At 43.4% G+C, this 20,525-nt stretch overlaps 1 protein-coding gene across 5 annotated transcripts in view; it reads left to right on the top strand.

The window, feature by feature from the left end:
• Nucleotides 1–20,525, top strand: part of GOLGA1 (golgin A1) — a 64,462-nt gene that overhangs the window by 18,126 nt on the left and 25,811 nt on the right. For 4 of the 5 annotated variants that reach the window (XR_010130420.1, XM_004048597.5, XM_019033447.3 and 1 more), the window contains exons 9-12: nt 1,102–1,271; nt 1,754–1,865; nt 10,929–11,054; nt 14,477–14,572. Coding sequence is in view for 4 of the 5 variants with exons in the window: in XM_004048597.5 (XP_004048645.1) it covers nt 1,102–1,271; nt 1,754–1,865; nt 10,929–11,054; nt 14,477–14,572 (504 nt within the window). In the remaining variant the exon portion in view is untranslated. The remainder of the gene's footprint in view (nt 1–1,101; nt 1,272–1,753; nt 1,866–10,928; nt 11,055–14,476; nt 14,573–20,525) is intronic. The other variant, XM_063697021.1, reaches the window with a different exon arrangement.

The following is a 20,525-nucleotide window of genomic DNA, read 5'->3' as shown; positions in this document are numbered from 1 at the left end:
CCAGTAATATGTAATATTAATCATATTTGTATGTTTTTAAATTTATTAAAATAGAAAAGTTCTGTTTGAAATGTTCTTTTTCTGTTTTGTTTTGTTTTTTTTTTGTTTGTTTGTTTTGTTTTTAACTACTGGGTATATAAATTCTCTTATAAGCCCACAAAAATGTTATAGAAGTTTGGCTATTGGTCCACATTTTTTTTTTTAAATAGATGGAGTCTCACAATGTTGCCCAGGCTGGAGTATAATGGCTACTCACAGGTGCGATCATAGCACACTGCAGCCTCAAATTCGTGGGCTCAAGCTCTCCTCCCTCTTTAGCCTCCCAAGTAACTGGGACTGTAAGCATGTACTATAGGTGTGTGCCACCATGCCTGACAAGCTTAGGTTTTTTTTTTCTTTCCTTTCTTTCTTTCTTTTTTCTTTTTTTTTTTTTTTTTGAGATAGAGTCTCACTCTGTCACCCAAGCTGGAGTGCAGTGGCATGATCATGGCCCACTGCAGCCTCGACCTCCCAGACTCAAGGAATTCTTCCACCTAAGCCTCCCAAGTAGCTGGGACTACAGGCGCACTACCATGCCCGGCTAATTTTTGTATTTTTTGTAGAGGTGGTGTTTCGCCATGTTACCCAGGCTGGTCTCAAACTCCTGGGCTCAAACGATATGCATGCCTCAACCTCCCCAAATGGTGGGATTACAGGCATGAGCCACCATACCCAGCCGAGATTTGTTTTTAAGTGTATTTTTCTTTTTTACTTCTTTTTTTTTTTTGAGATGGAGCCTAGCTCTGTCACCCAGGCTGGAGTGCAGTGGTGCGATCTTGGCTAATTGCAACCTCCACCTCCCGGGTTCAAGTGATTCTCCCGCCTCAGCCTCCTGAGTAGCTGGGATTACAGGCACCCGCCACCATGCCCGGCTAATGTTTGTATTTTTAGTAGAGATAGGGTTTTGCCATGTCAGCAAGGCTGGTCTCAAACTCCTGACCTCAAGTGATCCACCTGCCTCGGCCTCCCAAAGTGTTGGGATTACAGGCGTGAGCCAGCATGCCCGATCTTAAGTGTATTTTTCTTAGCATAGCCCAATGAAACTTTGTATTTTTGTGTCAGCTTTTAAAAAAAGAAGAAAGTCTAGGGAAAATGGAACAAGAATTGGAGGCACGAACCAGAGAACTTAGTCGTACCCAGGAGGAGTTGATGAACTCCAATCAGATGTCATCAGACTTAAGCCAGAAGCTAGAAGAATTGCAGAGACACTACTCAACGCTGGAAGAGCAGAGGTTCTTGCTTGGTCTGTGGGGCCCTTGGGAAGAGGTGTTAGTGTAGTTCTGGCTATGGCCTGCCCACCTTTCCCCATTGTTCATTACACCACTTTCTGATTCCGGTGCTGGCAAAGGCTTCTGGACACATCCTTACCTGCCTAGGACTCAGGCCTCACCCCACCTCCAACCCATTTTCCCCTTCAGCTGCTGAAACTCAGGACAGTTCCACCCTGCTGAGCAATTCAGTGTGGTTTTAGTTTGTAAAGTATTAATAGACTAAGGAAAGGCAGGTCAGGATTTCTTTCTTAAACTAGGGTGGACTTTTTCTCTTTGGGCTCCTGCTTCAGAGAGAGCCGAGGCTTTTTCCATTGAAAACCTGCATGTGGCTAATGATGCTTGTAGCCCTGACACAGAAGGAACCATTTGTGTTTTTCCTGCAGAAGACTGTGTATTAGATGAGATATCCAAATTTGTTCATTGTCTGCTTTCTTTTGATGAAGAGATCACGTGATAGCTTCAAAAACAGGTGCAGAAAGTAAGATCACAGCCCTGGAACAAAAGGAACAAGAGCTCCAAGCACTCATTCAGCAGCTTTCCATTGATTTGCAAAAGGTAAGTAGAATATGAGGAGAAGACCTGGATTTCTAAGATTCATAAAAACTAATTCTTTTAGAAATTTCTGCCTGAGAGTAGCTACTGAACATACATTTCTCATGCAGTCCACATGGCTCCATTTCCTGTACTAGCCAGGCTGCGCTCAGATGGAAATGGCCATACAGCTGAACAAGGGTTGCTTAGCAGAAGTAGTCAGTATTTTCCTGTCAGGAATTCTCAAAGTACAGCATTTGGTCTACTCAAATATGTCTCTTTTTTTTTTTTTTTTCTTTTTTTTTGGGACAGAGTCTTGCTCTTGTCGCCCAGGTATTATAGGCGCCCACCGCCACACCTGGCTAATTTTTGTATTTTTAGTAGAGATGGGGTTTTACCATGTTGGCCAGGCTGGCCTCAAACTCCTGACCTCATGATCCACCAACCTCGGCCTCCCAAAGTGCTGAGATTACAGGCGTGAGCCACCATGCCTGGCCTGACTCAAATATGTCTTTAAGCACATAATGGACCTTGAGCATGAAAAATACAACAATAGTGGCTGACATGACCAGAGCTGTACCTTTGACATACTTGGCTCTAATCCAGTTTGTTTTATGGCACATAATCAAATGATGTCATTACAATTTGTTTTTTCATTTCATTGACATACATTTGTTTCTACATTAGGGCTGTGCTACACACTGAGAATATAAAGATGAATGGTAATATTTTTGAATATAAAGTAGTGTTTCTCAGGCCCAGCACAGTGACTCAAGCCTGTAGTCCTAGCACTTTGGTAGGCCAAGGCAGGAGGATCACATGAGGTCCTCCTCTTGACCCCATCTCTACCAAAAAAAAAAAAAAATTAGCCAGGTGTGGTGGTGTGCACCTGTAGTTCCAGCTGTTTGGGAGGCTATGGTGGGAGAATCGCTTAAGCCCAGGAATTCAAGGCTGCAGTGGGCTATGACCATATCACAGCACTGCAGCCCAGGCAATAGAGCAAGACTATCTTTAAAAATAAAAATAAGGCTGGGTGTGGTGGCGTGCGCCTGTAATTCCAGCTACTTGGAAGGCTGAGGCAGGAGATTCGGTTAAACCTGGGAGGTGGAGGTTGCAAGTGAGCCGAGATTGCGCCACTGCGCTGCAGCCTGCCTGGGTGACAGAGACTCTGTCTTAAAAAAATAATAAAATAAATAAATAAATATAAATAAAATAAAGTAGTATTTCCCAATGACATATTTCTTATTGGCATTTTGAGCAGAACAACTCGTGTTGTATGATAGTCCATTGCATTGCGCGACATTTAGCATTCCTGGCCTCTGGGTTCTGAATGCCAATAGCATCCTTCAGTCATTGACATCCAGCCCTTCCCCTCACATCACAGAACCACCCCCTATTAGGCAGTGCCATCCACCCTACCCTCATCTTTCAGAAATGCTGATCTCAAGTGAGACAGAGCCTTACAGCATAATTACAGTACAGTAAGATTTTGTCAATAGAGGTCTTAGCTAAGTATTATCATACTTACAGATACCTAAGTGGAAACTAAGAGAGGTTATTGACCTTGTTCACAGTTATAACAGTAAGTGACAGAGTTGGATTCTAACCCAAGTCTTACTCCAGAACTCATGCTTATTCTACTGCACTTTGCTGCCTCACAATAGGGAGCACCCAGTAAATATATACATGAATGAATGACTGTGATACAGGCTTTCTACCCTCAATGAACTAAAAATCTCAATACAGACATTGTTTTCCTTCAGAGGCTTACAGTTTCATTATAGAACTCAAACCTACTGTAATCACAGAAAAGAAATGCTCAAACAATAAGTCTCAAGTAAGTGAACTAGATTTTTCTTTTTTTTTTTTTTTTGAGACACGGTCTTGCTCTTTCACCCAGGCTGGAATGCAGTGACGTCAACGGCTCACTGCAACCTCAGCCTCCCAGGCTGAAGTGATCCTTCCACCTCAGCCTCCCAAGTAGCTGGGACTACAGACACATGCCACTACAACAGGCCAATTTTTTATTATTATTATTATCTGTAGAGATGGGGTTTCGCTATGTTGCCCAGGCTGGTCTCGAACTCCTGGGCTCAAGCAATCCACCCGCCTCAGCCTCCCAAAGTGCTGGGATTACAGAGGTGAACCACCACACTCAGCCCTAGATTTTTCAAATACAAAAGATATGCCATAGGGGAAGTACATTCCAGCCCAGGAGTCAAGGAAATCTTCCTAGAGGAACTGGAATGTCAAGGATCAGGAGGACAGCAGGAGGCAGAAAAGGCAGAAGGTCAGAGAGTACATTTGGGGTCATGGAAGAAGGGGGAAAATAGATACACAACTTTGGTTTTTGTATTGTTTTGTTTTTTTCTGAGACAGGGTCTCACTTTGTCACCTAGGCTGGAGTGCAATGGCGTGATCTTGGCTCACTGCAACCTCCACCTCCTGGGCTCAAGCAATCCTCCCACCTCAGCCTCCTGAATAGCAGGGACTACAGGCACCAACCGGGCTAATTTTTGTATTTTTAGTAGAGACAGGATTTCACCATGTTGGCCAAGCTGGTCTTGAACTCCTGGCATCAAGTGATCTGCCCACCTCGGCCCTCAAAGTGCTGGGATTACAGGCACCTGGCCACAACTTTGATAGTCAAGGGACCCTTTGATGTCAATTAGAACCATCTGTTGTTTGTATAATTGGAAAAATGGGGATTGGGGAAGTCCAGACTTTGGTCACAGTAAGTTTCTTCATTCATTCTAAAAATATTAGTTGAGCCTTACTATGTGCTGGACTCTGTGCTGGGTGTTCATAATATTATGGTGAGCAAAATAGATACAGTTCTTGCCTTTGTGGTGCTTATAGTCTAGAAGGGAAGTCAGACATTAATCAGTAATCACGTATATAATTACTAACTGTGATGAGTGTTCTGAAAGAAAACTACGAGATGTAGTGAGATCCTATCAAAAGATATCAGATCAGGGCTGGGCTTGGTGGCTTACGCCTGTAATCCCAGCACTTTGGGAGGCCGAGGCAGGTGGATCACCTGAGTTTGGGAGTTCGAGACCAGCTTGACCAACATGGAGAAACCCTGTCTCTACTAAAAATACAAAATTAGCTGGGCATGGTGGCACACACCTGTAATCCCAGCTACTTGGGAGGCTGAGGCTGGAGAATCACTTGAACCCAGAAGGTGGAGGTTGCAGTGAGCCGAGATCGCACCATTGCACTCCAGCCTGGGCAATAAGAGCGAAACTCTGTCTCAAAAAAATATATATATATATATCAGATCAGATCCAGTTGGAGCCGTAGAACACTTAAGGAAGTAACACTCGATACAGTGCTCAGGCTGGAGAGAAAGGGATGATGGGAGAGAATTTCAAGCAGGGAACAGGATGAACAAAAACTCTGAGGCAAATGAAAGGATTAGCACATTCAAGGAACTAGAAGAAAGCCACTGACATACAGAGTAAGAGAGAATAACAGATTACTCTGGCCGTTAGGAGACTGAGAGGGTCTTCCACTTAGGAAGCTTTTGCAGTTGTTCGACCGTAAGATGATGGAGGCTTTGACAAGTGTGGTGGTGAAGATAATAATGGGTAGACAAATGTAAGAACTATTGAAGAGACTGACAGACTTACTAATGTAATAGATATGGGAGGAGAGGAAGAGAAAAGTCTGTATTTTTATGGGTGATTTATGGGCTTCTGGCTTGGGCAAAAGAAGGGCTGGTATTGTGTGAAGATTGTAAATTTGGAATTTGTTTTTTTCTTGTCTTTATTGAGTATATATAAAAACATATTTATAAAATATGAGTATGATAGAAAGTATAATAAGGCAATGAGCCCTCTGAGCTATCCCTCAGGTTAAGAAAAAGAACAATGTGTTTATCTTTGAGGTTCCCTCTGTGCCCTTCACTATTCCATCCCATTCCTTTTTCCTTTGGAAGTAAGTACTATCTGGAGATTGCTTCATTGTCCACTTTGCTTTCTAATGTCAGTTTTATCCCTAAACTATCTTCTTTACTTTCCCATGTTTGTTAATGTTATATAAATGAAATCATTCTGTAGGTATTTTTCTAAACTTACTTTTTGTGCTCAACATTGCGCTCCTGAAAAACATTCATATGATACCTGGAGCTATAATTTATTTTTTCTCAATTATATAGTAATATAGTAGAGACATACCAAAATTTTAATTTTTGTCGATGGTGGGTTTTTTGTTTTTTTTTTTTGCGTCAGAGTCTCACTCTGTCACCCAGGCTGGAGTGCAATGGTGCAATCATGGCTCACTGCAGCCTCAAATTCCTGGGCATAAGTGATCCTCCCACTTCAGCCTCCCATATATCTGGGACTACAGGCTTACACTACCACACCTGGCTAATTAAAAAAAAAATTTTTTATAGTTAAGGTCTCACTATGTTGCCCAGGCTAGTTTTGAATTCCAGGACACAAGCAATCCTCCTGCCTCAGCCTCCCAAAGTCCTGGGATTACAGACATGAGCCACTTTGCCTGGCTTGTGAAGATTTTTAATTACTGAACAGATTTCCTTAATGGTAATTCTAAGTTTATATATTTCTTCCTAAGTTTTGTTAATTTATGTTTTTCTACATAATTGTTCATTTGCTATAAGTTTAATGTTTTGGCATTGTATTTCTTATATTCTTTTTTTAGTTGCTCCCCTATCTTCATTCATAGTAGTATTTATGCATTTTTTATTTTTTTCTAGTTTATTCTTACCAGATGTCTGTCAGTTTGGAAACAAAATTTTACTTTAATTCTTTTCATTTTGTTTTTATTTAACCCACAATGTTCAGAATTACACATTTTTTACTCTACTGGATAGCAGTTCCTCAACTGTAGCCATTGTCTTTCAACTTCCCAATTTATGTTCTTCCTAACTGTATTGTACTTAACATAATATTTTCATGGAATTCACCTTACTTTTTTTTTTTTACTTAAATAAGTATATTTATGTATTTATTTATTTATTTATTTGTTTATTTAGAGACACAGCCTTGCTCTGTTGCCCAGGCTGGAGTGCAGTGGTGTGATCTTGGCCCACTGCAGCCTCCACCTCCCAGGTTCATGTGATTCTCCTGCCTCAGCATCCCGAGTAGCTGGGACTATAGGCACATGCCACCATGCCCAGCTAATTTTTGTATTTTTAGAAGAGACAGGGTTTCACCATATTGGTCAGGCTGGTCTTGAACTCCTGACCTCTTGATCTGCCTGCCTCGGACTCCCAAAGTGCTAGGATTACACACGTGAGCCACCACGCCCTGCCATTTATTTTATTTTATCTATTTATTTATTTATTTATTTATTTTTGAGACAGAGTTTTGCTCTTGATGCCCAGGCTGGAGTGCAGTGGCGCGATCTCGGCTCACTGCAACCTCAACCTTTTTTGTTTTCAATTTTTTTACTTTTGTAGAGAAAAGATCTCCCTGTGTTACCTGGGCTGGTTTTGATCTCCTGGCTTTAAGCAAGCCTCCTGCCTCAGCCTCTCACAGTGCTGGGATTACAAACATAAGCCACTGGTCTCAGCGCAATAAATACATTTATAATGAAGGAAAAAAAGGCATGTTGGGAGAACCAAAAGGATAGACAAGTGGTTAGCGCTTAGGAAGGAAGTGGAAACGGTGCTAGATGAGGCTGGGAAGGTATGCAGGGCCAGTTGTATAGACTAAATAGTGAACATGAAATTTCATAAATAATCATTAGTGAATATTTAACAAGAATAGCTGAGCATTTACCCTGAGCTCAGTATTCAAGTGCTTTACAGATAGGGACTCATCGATTCCTCACAACTACCCTTTGGTTAGACAGTGTTTTCCTATTTTACAGGTGATAGTAATGGGCATCTGACATCAAAGGCTAAATGATTTGTCAAGACCGTACAGCTGGAGTCAATGACAGAGCCAGGATTCAGACTCATGTCTGTCTGAATCAAGTGACCACCACCCAGAATTGATGCAGTCCATATTCTGGGACTAAAACTGTGAGACCCAGACTCGGGAGGGAGTAGGTGAAGAGGGTGATCATTAGAAAAGGGGCAGGTTTGATGTCAGGGAGTATGGCTTGGTAGCTGTTCCCGTAGTCCACATGAGGTGTAGAGGGCCTGAAGTAAATCAGCCAGCCTGGAAAAGGAGGTTGCATATCAATATGTTGCACAAGAGGCATAAGTGGAACTTGGCCACTGATTCTTTTTCTGTCCCTAACTTTGCCTAACACAGTGACCTGTGTAAGATGTGTTGTTTTGGTTTTAACTGGAATGGGTCATCTATACCTCTTGAATTCAGATTGATGTGTAGGGGAACAAATGCAGACTTTGGATCCAGAAGACCTGGATTTAAATCCTTAATCTATCGCTAATAGGTATATGCCTTTGGGCTAGTCCCTAAGCTTCAGTTTCCTTGTAAATGGATGTGGTAAAGAGCATTTGTAAGGACTAGACATAATAGGAAGTGCTTGCAGCGTTCCCTTGACCCTATATGTCTCTCTTTACGCTATTACCACACTGTCTTGATCATTGTCACTTTAGAGTTGAGATCAGGTAATGTTCTCCAACTCTTACACCAACAGTTATTCTTTTTCTTTCCTTTTTTTTTTTCTTTGAGACGGAGTGTCGCTCCTCGCTCAGGCTGGAGTGCAGTGGCGCGATCTCGGCTCACTGCAAGCTCCGCCTCCCAGGTTCACGCTGTTCTCCCGCCTCAGCCTCCTGAGTAGCTGGGACTACAGGCGCCTGCCACCACGCCCGGCTAATTTTGTTTTTGTATTTTTAGTAGAGATGGGATTTCACCGTGTTAGCCAGGATGGTCTCGATCTCCTGACCTCGTGATCTGCCCACCTCAGCTTCCCAAAGTGCTAGGATTACAGGCGTGAGCCACCGCGCCCGGCCTACAGTTATTCTTTTTCAAGATTGCTGCTGCAATCTTGTTATAGCTGCTGCTGCTATATTACAGTTATAACTATTGCTAGTATTAACATTATTAATAAGAGACCCATAAAGATGGGTCAACATGGCCAAAACTGGCTTTTTTTTTCCTATCACACTCACTGTCTTTCCTGTGTTATCCACCTTGCATAATGTTACCGTTTGCCCAGGTGTCTGAGCCACAGACCTGAGAGTTGTGTTCAGCTGTTCTTTCCTCCTCACCCAGCCTCTAGCCTTGCAGGACTTGTCTGTTACCTCTTTGTATGTGCTGCCCTTTATGCAGAATGATTGTTCCTCTTCCACCCTCTTTCACCTGGACTTGCCCATTCAGGAGGCCTGATCTGATTCTCCCAGTTAATCCCTCTTGCATCTCATATCTCATAGCACCGTGTGTGTCCCTCTGTTGAAGCACAATTGTATTGTTTTGTAATTAGTTGTGTGTCTGTCTCCACCACCAGCCTCCATGCTGGAATTATGTTGATTGTATCCTCAGAAAACAACAGATAGAGTTGAGGCTTGATGAAAGTTTATTGAACTGTGGGGTCATAAATCTAGTCTTCAGACTTCCCCTCCACTATCTCTGTTGTCCACCTGTGATAATTCAGAATGGCAAATACTTCTTCCCAAAACCATACACCCTGGTTGCTGCATCTTATCCTGAGGAGAGATTGGCCGAGTTACAACTGAACATGAAAGTTTATGGCTTGAGATGGAGCAACGGATGTGTAAGATAAGGGAATTTGAGGGAACAGAGTATATGTAAAGAGGTACAAGTCTTCACAGTGAAATTTTGTTGCCATACAACCTTTTCTGGGGAAGAATGGGCATCCTCAGTGGGGATGTAAGAACTCGTGTATTCAAAGCTTCCTGGATCCTCTGCTTTGACATTGAGCAGTGATATAGTTAGGCTCCGTGTCTCATCTCAAATTGTAATGCCCACATGTCAAGGGAGGGACCTGGTGGGAGGTGATCGGATCATGGAGGCAGATTTCTCCTTTGCTGTTCTTGTGATAGTGAGTGAGTTCTCATGACAGCTGATGGTTTTACAGTATGGCACTTCCCCCCTCGCTCGCTTGCTCTATCCTGCCACTGTGTAAGATGTACCTTGCTTCCCCTTCTCCTTCTGCCATGCTTGTAAGTTTCCTGAGGCCTCCCAGCCATGTGGAACTGTGAGTCAATTAAATCTCTTTCCTTTATAAATTACTCAGTCTCAGGTATTCTTTATAGCAGTGTGAGAATGGACTAATACAAGCAGCAGTTGAAGATTAGTAGCAGTAAAAGGAACCAAGTTAGTCCCAACCTGTCGCTACCACCACTACCATCATAGCTAAAGAGATAGACTGGCCGGGCACAGTGGCTCACGCCTGTAATCCTAGCACTTTGGGAGGCCAAGGCTAGTGGATCATGAGGACAGGACAGGAGATTGAGACCATCCTGGCTAACACGGTGAAACCCCATCTCTACTAAAAATACAAAAAATTAGCCGGGTGTGGTGGTGGGCGCCTGTAGTCCCAGCTACTCGGGAGGCTGAGGCAGGAGAATGGCGTAAACCCAGGAGGTGGACGTTGCAGTGAGCCGAGATTGCGCCACCGTACTCCAGCCTAGGCAACAGAGCGACACTCCGTCTCAAAAAGCCAAAAATAATAGATTGAAATAAAACGGGCAGCTGTTGGTCTAAAGCCAAGGTGTGAGAGGCATGGCAGCTCTGCTGCGGTCCCTGTCCTGTGAGCCAGGTGAATCTCATCATTTCAGAAGTTCTCTCTTTAGCCTTAAAGCCGCTACATCAGCACTGTTACTGCTTTATCCAGCCCCTCAGCTTTCAGGAGCATTGTTCCATAGGTCATTGCAGGCTGAGTGCTTGGTGGGATTAGTTCTGCTGCCTCTACCACGTAGGTAATGCCTTTGTTCCAGACTGTCAGTTGTTTAATTGGGAAGAGTGTTTGCTTCTTGCTGCACTAGGTCTGAGCTGGATCCCTGAGTTTTGCCGGGTTCTAATCTTGCATTTTCTGTATCCGATTTTCAGGAAGATCTCTTAGTTTGTTCTTCTAGGATACAGTTGAGGACAGAGTTGCAGGAAAATGTGATGGCCCGACAGAAAGCAGGAAGGAAGGAAGAGAGGGCTTCTAGTATAGAGTGATCTCTGCTTTCACCTGCAGGTCACTGCTGAAACTCAAGAGAAAGAAGACGTTATCACACATTTGCAAGAGAAGGTCGCATCCTTGGAGAAGAGACTAGAACAGAACTTATCAGGAGAAGAACATGTGCAAGAACTCCTGAAAGAGGTAACTTCTGTTCTCTTTGGGCTGGCTGGTGTTGGAAAGGCAGGGTTGATTCTGGTGACTTCACAAATCCTAGAGTTTCAGAGCTGTAGGGCCAGCAAACAGCATGGTAACAAAAGAAGTGTCTCCAACTTTGGCTTGTCCTGCTTACATCAGAAAGAGCCTTATGTCCCCTGTGGGCGACATGCTTTTCTCAGGGAAAGGGAGAGCTATATTCAGAGATACATACAAACGGATAGCATCTCATTACCAATAAGCCACACCTAGTGATTTCCGCCACTTGGGCTGCCTTGTCTTTCTGCACTGCCCTCTTCCCCACCATTTTGTACTCTGCAGTGGCCAAGGAAAATAGCTACATCTGCCCCTTGGCAAAAGCAAGAATTACCTTGGGCAGCATTCTCTCCTTCCCGAGGGAGGCTGTTGTGCAGACTGGCCTCTTCCCCAGTGGTGCAAGTGAACTTTCTCATCAGGCTGAGCTCATTGTCTGCACACATTCTGCTCTTCCCTCTCTTTCTGTTCCAGTGATTGGCCACACCGTGACAAAGGTGACAAAGCCGAGGTCATGGGGCTCCTAGATTAGACCCTCCCTTTCTTTCTTCAGTCAGTTTCAACTAAATACCTCCATCTCCAGTGCCACTGGTTGTACTTCAGGGTTTCCAGCAAATCTAGCCTAGTCTATGTTAGAAGTCTCCAGATTGGCCTACCCAGCATCAGTCTCTCTTCCTTCACTCTCTGACACAGTCTCCCACGCTCACTGCCAGACTGATCCTCCTAATCAGCACTGGTGACCATATCACTCTCTTAAACATCTTCTACAATTCCCTTCAACAGTCTACAGGAAGTGTAATGTGGGTTCTAGGGAGTAAATTGATTTCTAGAATCAGACTGTCCATGCTTGTATTTTGCCTCTTCTACTTACCAGCTTTGACTTGGAGCAGCAGTTCCCAACCCTTTTGGCACCAGGGACTGCTTTCGTGGAAGACAGTTTTTCCACAGATGGGGTCAGGTGGGGGCGGGTGAGGGGGTGGTTTCAGAATAAAACTGTTCCACCTCAGATCATCATTGTCCCTAGATTCTCATAAGGAGTGTGCAACCTGGATCCCTCACTTGCACAGTTCACAATAGGGTTCATGCTCCTATGAAAATCTAACACCACCACTGATCTGACTGGAGGCAGATCTTAGGCGGTAGTGCTTACTCACCGCTCACCTCCTGCTGTGCGGCCTGGTTCCTAACAGACCACAAGGTCTGTGGCCCAAGGGTTGGGGACCCCTGACTTAGAGCAAGTAATTTAATCTCTTTGTGTTTGCTTCCTCCCCAATAAAATTGGTTTTATTATACTATTAAACTCAGAATTGTTGTTAGGGTTAAATAAGTTACAATATGTGAAGTGCTTAGAATGATAACCGGAAGAGAGTAGGGTCTCAATGTATGTCAGCTGTAAACATGATCAATATTATTATTGTGCCATCATCATTATTATAATGTTTAATGTGCATAGAAATTACTTGGGAAGTTTGTTTAAAGTATATCTCTAGGCCAGGCGTGGTGGCTTACGCCTGTAATCCCAGCACTTTGGGTAGCCGAGGCGGGCAGATCACCTGAGGTCAGGAGTTCAAGACCAGCCTGGCCAACATGGCAAAACCCCGCTTCTATTAAAAATAAGAAAATTAGGCCAGGCGCAGTGGCTCACACCTATAATCCCAGCACTTTGGGAGGCCGAGGCGGGCGGATCACAAGGTCAGGAGATTGAAACCATCCTGGCCAACATGGTGAAAGCCCATCTCTACTAAAAATACAAAAATTAGCTGGGTGTGGTGGCACATGCCTGTAGTCCCAAGCTACTCCGGAGGCTGAGGGAGGAGAATTGCTTGAACCTGGGAGGTTGCAGTGAGCTGAGATCATGCCACTGCACTCCTGCCTGGTGACAGAGCGAGACTCTGTCTCAAAAAAATAAACAAATAAATAAATTAGCTGGGCATGGTGGCGGGTGCCTGTAATTCCAGCTACTCAGGAGGCTGAAGCAAGAGAATCACTTGAACCCAGGAGGCGGAGGTTGCAGTGAGCCAAGATCGCACCACTACTTTCCAGCCTGAGCGACAAGAGTGAAATTCCATCTCAAAAATAATAAATAAGTAAATAAAGTATATATCTCTGGCCCTACCCTCAGAAATTCTGATTTCCTTAGGCTTGGAGCAAGGCCTCAAATCTGTACAACTAGCTGAGATTAACAACTATCTCAGTAACAGCTATCTCAGCTAAGTCTACATTTCTTTTTTTTTTTTTTGAGGCGGAGTCTCACTCTGTTGCCCAGGCTAGAGTGCAGTGGCATGATCTCGGCTCACTGTAACCTCCGCTTCCCGGGGTTCAAGTGATTTTCCTGCCTCAGCCTCCCGAGTAGCTGGGACTACAGGTGCACACCACCACACCCAGCTAATTTTTTTGTATTTTTAATAGAGACAGGGCTTCACCATGTTGGTCAGGCTGGTCTCGAACTTCTGACCTCGTGATCTGTCCACGTCAGCTTCCCAAAGTGCTGGGATTACAGGCGTGAACCACCGCTCCCAGCCCCATTTTTTTTTTTAAGACAGAGTCTCACTCTGTCACCCAGGCTGGAGTTCAGTGGTACAATCTCTGCTCACTGCAACCTCCGCTTCCTGGGTTCAAGTAATTCTCCTGCCTCAACCTCCTGAGTAGCTGGGATTACAGGTACCCACCACCACATCCAGCTAATTTTTAAAATATTTTTAGTAGAGATGGGATTTCACCACGTTAGTCAGGCTGGTCTCGAACTCCTGACCTAAAGTGATCTGCCTGCCTCAGCCTCCCAAAGTTCTGGGATTACAGGTGTGAGCCACCACGCCCGGCCTAGAATTTCTGCTTTGAAAAATGTTGCTTACAGAATCAAGTTCTAACTCCTTTTTGCAACATTCAAAAGCTTCTCATGAGCTGGCCCTTTTGCCTATCTTTCTAGTCTTGTTTTTTGACCTAAACCCATCATCATTTTGGCTTCTGAGGAGTAGTAGTTCCCTCAACATAGCAGGCTGTTCACATCGCCGTTGGTCATCCCCCTGCCTGGGAGGCTCCCTGAACCCTAACCACCTTGTGAGTTCTAAAGCTGCCTACCTGCCCTGTGGCAGGGAGTATCTCCCACCCTGTGCTTCTTCCTCTTTGTGGACACTTACTGTACTCTATTGTGTAATTTTTTTATTAGTCTTTTGTTCCAGCCTCAAGGTCAAGGGACTATTTCAAATTTATCTGTGTGTACTTTATGATATGTGAATTATATCTCAATTAGCTGAATTTTTAAAAATGTATTCGTGTCTCTTGTGCCTAGCACAAATCACAGTATGTTGTAGATAATCTGTAAATATTTATTCAATTGAGGAATGATAGTCTTCTTTTACTCTTCTTTCAACTTACAGAAAACACTTGCTGAGCAGAATTTGGAGGATACCAGACAACAGCTCTTGGCAGCCAGAAGCAGCCAGGCTAAGGCCATTAACACCCTGGAGACTCGGGTACTGACCTTACTCCTGGTGTTTCCTAAGTTTGGGTGGTAACCTGGCTGAATGGCAACATGGTGTGACTGAGAATCTTCTTGGTCAGAGTTTTTTCACTGGAAGGGATTATTTTTGGATCTTACCTATACAGGGATGAGTTAGTCATTTTCTTCATCCTTGTCACATTACTATGATTGAGTTATATGTTTATTTATACCCTTTTATCCCCATTGGCCTCCCTCCCATAGGATACCATTCCATTGTGGTTCATATAGATGCTCTTTTTGTTGGGTTGCCTTAAAATATGTAGCACTGGGTTTTTAATTTCTGTAAATGATGCAGCTATGGGTATGTTTTCTCTATTACTTTTAGCTGCCTCAACTTCTGTCTCTACCCACTTCATTGTACTTTGTAGTTATCTATGTGGTAGGCATCCAGATTGCTTCCTTCTTCCTGCCACCTCAGATCATGCATAAAACCTAAAGAGACTAAGTACTATAGGAGAAGATTGTTCCCAGCAAGCCTGCACCTGGCTCTCCTCCTCCAGCATGCATGAGCGTTCCTATATATGCCTTTCTGCCTTTTCCAGCATTGGCATTTCCAAGCCTTTACAATTTTTGCCAGTTTACTGAGTGTGGAGTGGTATTTCATTGCTTTAATTTGCATTGCTATGGTTATTAATGAGTTTGGCCTTGTCTTCATGTGCCTGTTAATTCCTGGGGGTTTCTGCTTTTGGAATTGCCCATTCATATCCTCCCTCTCCTTATTTTCTTTGGGGGTTTCAGTCTTTTCTTATTTGGTTGGTAGGATTTCATTGTATATTCTTGTTCCTAATGCTTTATCAGTTTCAGTCCTGAGTCATTCTGTTAACTTTGTCCATGTATCCTTTGTTGAATAGACTTTAAGTTCAGTGTTACCAGATTCATCACATTTTTGCTGTGGAGTTTGAAGTTACATTTAGAAAATCTATTCCTGCTCCTAAGTCACAGAGATCTACTGTTTTTTCCCTATTAACTTTATAATTTTTCCTTCACATAATAAATCTCTAATTCACTTACAAACTGTCTTTCTGTATGGTCTTAGGTAGGGATCTAAATATGGAGAAATTCTGCATATTTCTCAAAATCATTTACTAAACAGTCTGTCCTTTCTGAATTGATTTCTCTTGCTAACTTTATCACGTATTGTTTCTGTCTGCACATGGGTTTGTCTCTGCATTCTCTGTCCATTGGTCTGATTGTCTGCTCTTGTGTAAACACTACAATGTTTTTATTACTATAGTGATATCTGTACTATATCTCAACACCCAATAAGACAAATTCTCTTTTTTTTTCAAAGGTTGACTTTAACTATTTATGGGCCTTTAAAATTTTTAAGTTTTTGAGTTACTAAAAAATTCAACTTGAATTTTTATTGGGATTGCATTAAATGTATAGGCTAATTGGGAAAAATTGTCCATTTTATAATATTAATTATTCCTTCTAAGAATGTAAATATATTCCATTTATTCAGATTATTTTCTGTGTGTTTTATTAAAATTTTAAATTTTTCTCAATAGATGTCTTATTTTCTTGCCTAAGTTGCTAATTCCTAGAAACTTTAGAGTTTGTGTTGATACTGTGATGGTATCCTTTTTTTTCTTTTGAGACAGAGTTTTGCTCTTGTCGCCCAGGCTGGAGTGCAATGGCACAATCTCGGCTCACTGCAACCTCCACCTCTCGGGTTCAAGCGATTCTCCTGCTTCAGCCTGCCGAGTAGCTGGGATTACAGGTGTCCAGCATCACGCCCAGCTAATTTTTTTGTATTTTTAGTAAAGACAGGGTTTCATCATGTTGGCCAGGCTGGTCTCAAACTCCTGACCTCAGATGATCCACCTGCCTTGGCCTCCCAAAGTGCCGGGATTATAGGCGTGAGCCACCGCGCCCGGCCTGTGATGGTATCTTATTTTTAATCTTTTTTTTTTTTTTGAGATGGAGTCTCACTCTGTCGCCCAGGCTGGAGTGCAGTGGCACTATCTTGGCTCACTGCAGCCTCTGCCTCCTGGGTTCCAGCGATTCTCCTGCCTCAGCCTCCCAAGTAGCTGGGATTACAGGCACATGCCACCACGCTAAGCTAATTTTTATGCATTTAGGAGAGACAGGGTTTCACCATGTTGAGGCTGGTCTCAAACTCCTGACCTTAGGTGATCCGCCTGCCTTGGCCTCCCAAAGTGCTAGGATTATAGGCATGAGCCACTGTGCCAGGCCCTTATTTATTTATTTATTTATTTATTTATTTATTTATTTATTTATTTTTTGGAGACACAGTCTCACTCTGTCCCCCAGGCTAGAGTGCAATAGTGCCATCTCGGCTCCCTGCAACCTCCGCCTCCCAGGTTGAAGCAATTCTTCTGCATCAGCCTTCTGAGTAGCTGGGATTACAGGCACGTGCCACCACGCCCGACTAATTTTTGTATTTTTAGCAGAGACGGGGTTTTGCCATGTTGGCCAGGCTGGTCTCGAACTCCTGACCTCAGCCTTGGCCTCCCAAAGTGCTGGAATTACAGGCACGAGCCACCACACCCGAACTTTGTTTTTAATCATATTTATAATTGGTTATTTCTGGTTATTCTAGAGAACTGCCATTTTTTTAAGTTGATCTTGGATATCACACCCCTGCTGAACTTTCTTACTCTGCTACTGTGTGATTTTTTTGTTGTTTTTCTTAGGTAGATAATCATATTATCTATGAAAAATGACAACTTTATCTTACTCCTTCCAATCTTCCCACCTCTTATTCCATTTTCTGTTCATATAGCATTGAGGACCTCCAGACTGAGTGAAGCAATAAAAGGGTTAGTGGGAATCTTTGTTTTGTTCCCAGTCTTCAAGGAAATATGCCTAAAGTTTCATTATTTGGTATAACATTTGCAGGTTTTTGGTATGTATGTATTTATTTATTTATTTATTTGAGGCAGAGTCTCACTCTCATCCAGGCTGGAGTGCAGTGGCATGATCTCGGCTCACTGCAACCTCCGCTTCCCGGGTTCAAACAATTCTCCTGCCTCACCCACCCAAGTAGCTGGGTTAAAAGATGCCTGCCTCCACGCCTGGCTAATTTTTATATTTTTAGTAGAGACGGGGTTTCACTGTGTTGGCCAGGCTGGTCTCAAACTCCTGACCTCAAGTGATCCACCCACCTCAGCCTCCCAAAGTGCTGGGAATACAGCACCATATATTTATTTATTTATTTATTTTTATTTTATTTTATTTTATTATTATTTTTTTGAGATGGACTCCCGCTGTATCACCCAAGCTGTAGTGTAGTGTCCTGATCTCAGCCTACCACAACCTCCGCCTCCCAGGCGCAAGCGATTCTCCTGCCTCAACCTCCCAAAGAGCTGGAATTATGGGTGTGTACCACCACACCCGGCTCTTTTTTTTTTTTGTATTTTTTAAATTTAATTTATTTTATTTTATTTTATTATTTTTATTTTTTATTTTTTTTGAGACAGAGTCTGGCTCTGTAGCCTGGGTTGGAGTCCAGTGGTGCAGTCTTGGCTCACTGCTATCTCTGCCTCCTGTGTCCTGGTTCAAGCAGTTCTCCTGCCTCAGCCTCCCAAGTAGCTGGGATTACAGGCATGTGACCATGCCCAGCTAATTTTTGTATTTTTAGTAGAGACAAGGTTTCACCATGTTGGCCAGGCTGGTCTTGAACTCCTGACCTCGTGATCCACCTGCCTCAGCATCCCAAAGTGGTAGGATTACAGGCGTAAGCCACTGCGCCCAGCCTTTTTGTATTTTTAGTGGAGACGGGGTTTCACCATGTTGGCCAGGCTGCTCTCAAACTCCTGACCTCAAGTGATCTGCCCACCTCAGCTTCCCAAAGTGCTGGGATTACAGATGTGAGTAACTGTGCTGGCCAATTTGTTTAATTTCTTGAATTGAATATTTATCTCATTTTTAAAATCTTTCTTATTTCCTGATAAATACATTTTAAACTATATTTTTCTGAAAAGACTGTTTTATTATAATTTCAGTTCTGTTTCTGAATATCCTTTTTGATCAGTGTACATTGTCCTACAACCATCACCACCATCCATCTCCAAAACTTTTTCATCTTCCCAAACAGAAACTCTATACTTATTAAACAGTAACTCCTCAATTCCTCCTACCCCAGTCTGGGAACCACCATTCTATTTTCTGTCTCTTTGAGTTTGGATACTCTAGATACCTCCTATTGGTGGAATCATACAATGTTTGTCCTTTTGTGTCTGGCTTATTTGACTTAGTATATACATCTTCAGCGTTCATCTATGTTGTAGCATATGTCAGACTTTCATTCCTTTTTTTTTTTTAACAGAATTTTTTTTTTTTTAGAATTTTTTTGAGATGGAGTCTTGCTCCGTCATCAGGCTGGAGTGCAGTGGCACGATCTCGGCTCACTGCAACCTCTGCTTCCTAGGTTCAAGCAATTCCCCTACCTCAGCCTCCTGAGTAGCTGGGACTACAGGCGCGCGCCTACAGGCACGCTCCACCACGCCCGGCTAATTTTTTGCATTTTAGTAGAGATGGGGTTTCACCATGTTGACCAAGATGGTCTCAATCTCCTGACCTTGTGATCCGCCCACCTCGGCCTCCCAAAGTGCTGGGATTACAGGTGTGAGCCACCGTGCCTGGCCTATTCCTTTTTAAGACTGAATGATATTCCATTATATGTATGGACCACATTTTGTTTCTCCATTCATTCATTGATGAACACTTGAATTCCATTTGTCTTTTTTTTTTTTTTTTTTTTTTTGGTCTTTTTCTCCCCTTTTTGTGGAGAACAGGGTCTCCCTATGTTGCCCAGGCAGGTCTCCAATTCCTGGGCTCAAGCTATGCCTTTGTTTCCCTAAGTGCTTGGCTTGCAGGCACGAGCCCCCATTCTGTAAGCCCAGCACTTAGGGAGGCAAAGGCATAGTTTTTTTTTTTTAGACAAAATCTCGCTCTGTTGCCCAGGCTGGAGTGCAGTGGTGCGATCTTGGCTCACTGCAACCCCCACCCCGCAGGTTTAAGCAGTTTTTGTGCCTAAGCCTTCTGAGTAGCTGGGACTACACATATAGACCACCACGCCTTGTATTTTTAGCAGAGATAGGGTTTTGCCATGTTGGCCAGGCTGGTCTAGAACTCCTGGCCTCAAGTGATCCACCCGTCTTGGCCTTCCAAAATGCTGGGATTACAGGCATAAGCCACAGCACCAAACCCACACCCAGCTTTTGATGGACATTTGCATTGTTTCTATCTTTTGGCTGTTGTGAATAATGCTACCATGAACGTTCCTGTACAAGGTTTTTGTGTGGGCTTAGTGTTTTCATTTCTCTTCAGTATATACCTAGGAATAAAATTGCAGGGTGATATGGTAACTTTTTCTTTAATCTCTTGAAGATCTGAATCTATCTTGAACTTGGCTTCTAAATTGTGACTTAGGTATTTTCTGATCTCAGGAGTGTAAAACAACGTCTTAGTTTTGGCGCTACCACCAATAAAATTTGCAGTCATGAGCTAGTAACAATCCTGTTCTTCTCCGTGGACTAGTAGCCCCTTTCTCATGGGATTGTTTCCGTTAAATCTAAGATGTGAATGTATGTGAGGAGCCTAGGCCTTAAAAACGTCCTCTCCTTGGCTGGACACGGTGGCTCATGCCTGTAATCCCAGCACTTTGGGAGGCTGAGGCGGGCGGATCACAAGGTCAGGAGATCGAGAACATCCTGGCTAACACGGTGAAACCCCGTCTCTACTAAAAATACAAAAAATTAGCTGGGCGTGGTGGCAGGCGCCTGTAGTCCCAGCTACTCAGGAGGCTGAGGCAGGAGAATGGCGTGAACCCAGGAGGCAGCGGAGCTTGCAGCGAGCCGAGATCGCGCCACTGCACTCAAGCCTGGGCGACAGAGCAAGACTGTCTCAAAAAGAAAAAAAATTCTCTCCTTGTGTGTCTCCCTCTCCTTCACCAA

The sequence above is a fragment of the Gorilla gorilla genome, chromosome 13 (assembly GCF_029281585.2).
Source record: "Gorilla gorilla gorilla isolate KB3781 chromosome 13, NHGRI_mGorGor1-v2.1_pri, whole genome shotgun sequence".
Classification (NCBI taxonomy): domain Eukaryota; kingdom Metazoa; phylum Chordata; class Mammalia; order Primates; family Hominidae; genus Gorilla; species Gorilla gorilla.
Note: the sequence above shows the minus strand (reverse complement) of the source record. Positions and strands in the feature narration are given on the sequence as shown.